General features: G+C 33.5%; 1 protein-coding gene across 1 annotated transcript; it reads left to right on the top strand.

The window, feature by feature from the left end:
- Positions 1-222: 222 nt before the first annotated feature.
- LOC132174845 (probable trehalose-phosphate phosphatase F) lies at positions 223-5667 on the top strand. Its single transcript, XM_059586548.1, has 14 exons — positions 223-302; positions 419-488; positions 2854-2979; positions 3078-3578; positions 3770-3910; positions 3994-4065; positions 4181-4306; positions 4449-4505; positions 4587-4688; positions 4787-4864; positions 4952-5021; positions 5122-5192; positions 5294-5386; positions 5486-5667. The coding sequence occupies exons 4-14, from the start codon at positions 3288-3290 to the stop codon at positions 5549-5551; spliced, it is 1167 nt and encodes a 388-aa protein (XP_059442531.1). The 5' UTR covers positions 223-302; positions 419-488; positions 2854-2979; positions 3078-3287; the 3' UTR covers positions 5552-5667.

Raw genomic sequence — 5667 nt, 5'->3', positions numbered from 1 at the left:
TTAATAAAGTAATACTAATTACTAAAACTAAATTAAAAAAAAACAAAGAAGGAAAAATTAAATTGTTTAAAAAAATGGAGGGATATATGGTAAATAGCGGTCGTGTTTCCCAATTCAACAACCAAAGTTACCTTGTTAAGCACGTCTTCCATTGGGCATCAAACTCTATAAATACCCAAACTTCTCGGCCTCCAATCCCTTCCTTTTCTCTTTTCGGTTATAATAACACACACCACATTTCTCATCTCTCTCTGTTTCTGTAATGTTCTAGGGTTCTCTCGCCTGCGTTCGTTTTCTCGGAGGTAACTTCTTCGCCTTTTAGAATTCAACCTCTGATTTTTTGGTGTCGGATTCTCTGTTTTCTGGAATGTTTGAAATCTTGCGGTGTCAAACATTCATGAGGTGTCTTTGGTTTCAGCTTTTCGATCTGGTCGTGTCTGGTTGGCGGAAAAAAGTAAACGTTACCTTTTCTTTGCTCCGTCAAGCAGGTATATATATATATATATATATATATATATAGATTTATTTATTTATTTTCCTGAGGTTTTTGTTTTGTACTCTTAAAATGAATTCGGATCCTCCGTTTGATTTTAATGCAAATGCCATAGGTGTTGGGATCTTTAGCATTTTTCTCTTGAGACGTGTAAAGCCAGTGAGCTTTTGTAGATTTAAAAGCAAAGCTTTTTTTTTTTTTTCCTATATGAAAAAAAAAAGAAAAAAAGAAGGGAGAATCGGCAGCTTTTGTTTGATTAAGATTTTGCCTACTTGGTTTTGGATCATAATGTATGTATTAATTTCTTTTCTTCATTTATTTTTTCTTTATAAGATGTAGGTGTCGAGCTGTATGTATTAAATAAAGGAAACGATTTGACAGCTCACTTGTTGATTTTCTTAGTTTTAGACTTTTAGTACGATTTTTTTTTTGGTAAGATTTAGTACGAATTTCGATTCCGTTTGTTTTTATTTTTTTTATATTTTTATATATTTTTTTAATGTATTCATATAAAAGAAAAAATAGTTTCTGGGTGTTTTGTGTTATTTATTAATTTTTTGTTTTGAAATTGAGAGAAAAAAAAAAAGTATTATCAAACAATGTCCATAATGTGAACTGGGAAAAAGATTTGAGTATTTTTGCAACGTGTCCTTTGGATGTAACCCAAAAAAGAAGAGCAAAAAAGGAAGATAGAAAGAAAGAAGGTGATGGCCTTTGTTAGAGAAAACCATGTGTTGTACGTTTCAATGGGGCCTTTTCTGACCATGCCAAGAAGTATCTATTATTATTAGCATTGACTTGGTGTGGGTAATGGCTCAAGAATTATACACCCATCATTTTGTGACCTTCAACTTTGTTTTTAGAATGTTTTGATTATGTTCTCTCTCTTATTTAGTCTTATTTTTTTTATGTTGGGTATTTAAGTTTAATGTTCGATTTGGTAGTTGTACTGTCATATCGATGCTGGAAAATTATTATTTTTTTCTTTTTATTTTTTATTTTTTTTTTATTTACACGAATTTTGAAAGTGATGTACTAGATCTACAAGCAAAAGCAGCTTCTAGGCTCCAATTAAACCCCAATTAAACCCATTATATATATATATACTGGGCAGATTGGTAAGTCTAGCAATTCCAAGAAAAGACACATCAACAAAATGGAACAAGATAACAAAGGAATGGCATTTTCTGTGGATCTGGCTTATGTAGTATTTGGAGCTAAATTATAATAATAGAAATGATATAATATTTTTATTGTAGTTGCCTGATTTTTTATGACTATATGTTGAATGGGTTATCTTATATATTGCCTTGAAATGCATTTTTGTTATTAATTGTGGTTTTGAATTACATGTTTATCTGACATAGTATCCCGATTCAAGACATGGAAACGTAATTTACATTGATTACTCATATTAATGTATAGAATATGAGTTCCTTATGGTATGTCTGGGGAAGCTTTCAGCTCTTGTGAAATTGATAAAACCATATTTTGTTTATAAGGTTGTTTTTTTTTTTTTTTAAATTTATTTTTTCTTCTTATTTTATACAAATGGTTGAGAGTAATTATCATGTCTCAACTGTGGTGAGCCTTGGGAAAAGCTGCCTCATTAGATCTGACTTAAATTATTCTCTCGAAATAAGTTTTTGGTCAAAGTGATTTTCCTATAAAAAAATAATTTATGCAATACAGGTACTAGTCGTTTTCTTTTGGAAATTCTTACAGGATCGCTATCCCTGTCATGAGTACATAAAATATAGCTGTTCACAAATTGCCACTTGCATTTGAAACTTCTATTGTAATCTTGAATTACTCCTTTGTTTTGACAAATAATATGTTGATGGCGATTGAATCGGTCAAACTTGAAAGAGTGGTAACTTTCTTGACCAAAATTGCTGCTTCATTTTCCGTCTATAAATATATTCAATATATGTATTTCCATCCCCAAGATTCAGGTATTTCCAATATATGGTGCAAGAATGTTAATGATGTATGTTTACAAAATTGCTTCATTTGGAATTTGTGATTGAACTTGCATTCTCTCATCCCCTGAGGATGGATATTAACTTTTTACCCTTCCTCTGTCATCATCGCTTCTGCATTTTTTTGATTCCTATTACTTATTCTTCTTGGACTCTTTCGTATTCCACCTCAAATAATGTCAAAATATTTGGTTTCCAAGAACATTAGTTTCTTAATGATTCTCATTTGAGAAAGGTCTTATGATTCTCTTCTGCACTTGTTATTATTGGTAACGTACATGGGTTTTTCCTATGCAAAAACGTTGTTGTCTGTCTGCATACTTCAATAGTTACTATGTTGCTTGGCTGAATAAGTAGCCCCTTTTGATCATTCTCCAGGTTGAGATTAGGAAGAAATATTGTTTCTGGTATTGGAAGCTAGATACTAATCCTTCCACAAAGATCTGTGTGCAAATAATGTCCAGTCACCTGCTATAAATGCAGTGTAGCTTTGGAAATGACAAGGTATTCCTAGTCTTTGCTCTAATTTAATTAACAGCCTTTTGTTTTTTCTTTGGAAACTATTTCAAACTGTTGGTATAATGATATGATGTAATCAACAGTTTCCAGGAAGCTTGTGCTTGATGGACTGCTCGCCCAGCAGCAGTGACAAGAAAACATTGAAGAGGTGGTTTTTCATAGACAAAAGGGTTGGGTAAACAAATCTGGAATAAGGCGCTTGATTCTGCATTTTGACTGACTGGCAGTTGTGACATATACACTTTTATTAAATCCTTTATAACCTTTCTAATTCCAAGTAATCTGTAACCCCCATGGACTTGAAGTCGAATCATGCTTCTCCTGTTTTAACTGATCCTGCACCTATAAACAAGTCAAGACTTGGCATCCATTCTTTGTTGCCTTACTCACAGCAAGCAGCTTCGCTCTCCTCCACTAAGTACATGACGATTCCAAGGAAAAAGCCGGGAAAGCTTGATGATGTTCGATCTAATGGTTGGCTGGATGCGATGAAATCCTCCTCACCTCCTCGGAAGAAGCTACTTAAGGATTTCAATATTGATGTTGCTTCAGATGATGCTGATTTTGCTTATTGCTCCTGGATGGTATGCTTGTTTCTTTTGATTAATTTATTTGTTGTTTTATTTTCACAGTTGAAGTAGATTGATCCCCACTTATTCTGCTGTTGGTTCTAATACTTGATTTTTATTTTTAATTTTTTAATTTTTTAATTTTTTAATTTTTAATTAATTAATTTATTTATTTATTTTTTGTGGCCTTCTTTCTGATTGTGCAGCTGAAGTATCCATCAGCACTCAACTTTTTTGAGCAAATTACAAATTTTGCAAAGAACAAGAAGATAGCAATGTTTTTGGATTATGATGGTGTTCTTTCTCCAATAGTAGATGACCCAGATCGCGCCCTTATGTCTAATGATGTAAGAGTTTTATGTCTGATAACCCTTTCCTTTATTTCTCTTCCCGGTCTTGAGTTTCATGAAATCAAACTTATTGTTGTTAGATGCGTTGTGCTGTAAGAAATGTTGCAAAGTACTTTCCAACAGCAATCATCAGTGGAAGAAGCCGTGATAAGGTAGATAAGAATATTTTCATTGAATAATCTGAAAGTGTTTTGTATTTTTTCCATCAATTCTTCTCTACATTTATCACCTGTATGCCATTAGACTCTGATCCATTGCATCTATCAGGTATATGACTTGGTAGGACTAACAGAACTCCATTATGCTGGTAGTCATGGGATGGACATTATGGGCTCTCTCAGTCACACAGCGTCTGATGACCATGCAAATTGTATTAAATCTAATGATGAACAGGTAAAAGATGACATCCTTTTTCAAGCACACCCTTTATTGCACAAGAGATTGTAGAATTGGAATTTTTTGAGATCTTTTCTATTCAATCTTTTATGCTGCATGGAATTATTTTGTTAATGTTTTCCAGTTTTGGATTTGGTAGGGTAAGGAGGTAAATCTTTTCCAGCCCGCTAGAGAATTTTTACCTTTGATTGACGAGGTGCATAAACCTTTTCAGTTCACATATCAGTTTAGGGATAATGTATCGACATATTTTCTGATTCTTTAGTTTTTTATGCAGGTTTTTAGAACCCTCGTTGAGAATACTAAAGGGATTAAAGGCGCAAAAGTTGAGAATCACAAGTTTTGTGCCTCTGTACATTATCGTAATGTAGATGAGAAGGTGACGATTACTTTTGTTGCTTGTTTGACCAATATATAGATCATGATGCACAACTCTAGTTTGGCTTACAGATGTTTTCTATTGTTCTCTGACTTCAGAAATGGCCTATTATTGCACAATGTGTTCATGATATTCTAAAGGACTACCCTCGATTGCGATTAACTCATGGGCGGAAGGTACTTTTTTTGATCTTGATCTCGTGAAAATTTTGAATTCTTCATGTTATAACACATAGATTGATTACTTGCTTTCCCCCCTGTTAGGTTTTAGAAGTCCGTCCTGTTATTGACTGGAACAAGGGAAAAGCTGTTGAATTTGTGCTTGAATCTCTTGGTATCGACCCCTCTCTCTCTCTCTCTTTTTCTATTAACAAGCGACGAGATTGAATGCTGGATTTCTAACATTTGATTGTGTCATTATCTTAATGGTGCAGGGCTAAGTAATAGGAATGATGTGCTTCCACTCTATATCGGAGATGATAGGACCGACGAAGATGCATTCAAGGTAAAACAACACTATTGTGATTTCATTTGATGGGACGGGTTTGTAATGTTCATATATATATGCAGCTAATGAACAAAAAAAATCTTCAACTTGTTCACCAGGTGTTGCGGGAGGGCAACCGAGGTTATGGAATATTGGTGTCTTCTGTCCCTAAAGAAACCAATGCATTCTACTCTCTCAGGAACCCAGAAGAGGTTTAGAGCTTTGATCTTTATATTTATATATAATCATCATCTTCATTTGATTTATAGCAGCTCTCTGATATAGAGGGAACTCTGCAAAATTATATGCAGGTCATGAAATTCCTCAACTCCCTGGTGGCATGGAAGGAGCAGGAAGGAGCTAAATGCATTGTATAAGAGAAAGGAGCATGTAGTTTTATCTCTTTATATAGTATATATATATAGGGTCTTATTTCTGAATTTTTTTTTTATTTGTAATAAAATTAAGGCGTTAAACAGCTCATTATTTTGGT

This window comes from Corylus avellana, chromosome ca3, assembly GCF_901000735.1.
Source record: "Corylus avellana chromosome ca3, CavTom2PMs-1.0".
In the NCBI taxonomy this organism is placed as follows: Eukaryota; Viridiplantae; Streptophyta; class Magnoliopsida; order Fagales; family Betulaceae; genus Corylus; species Corylus avellana.
This window is presented reverse-complemented; position numbering and strand designations above follow the sequence as displayed.

Bases quoted from the DNA above. Each gene is read 5' to 3' on its own strand.
- LOC132174845 (XM_059586548.1), top strand. From the start codon at position 3,288: ATGGACTTGAAGTCGAATCATGCTTCTCCTGTTTTAACTGATCCTGCA. The intron at 4,307-4,448 runs GTAAAAGATGAC...TGGATTTGGTAG, and splicing joins TTAAATCTAATGATGAACAG to GGTAAGGAGGTAAATCTTTT. The intron at 4,865-4,951 runs GTACTTTTTTTG...CCCCCCTGTTAG, and splicing joins GATTAACTCATGGGCGGAAG to GTTTTAGAAGTCCGTCCTGT.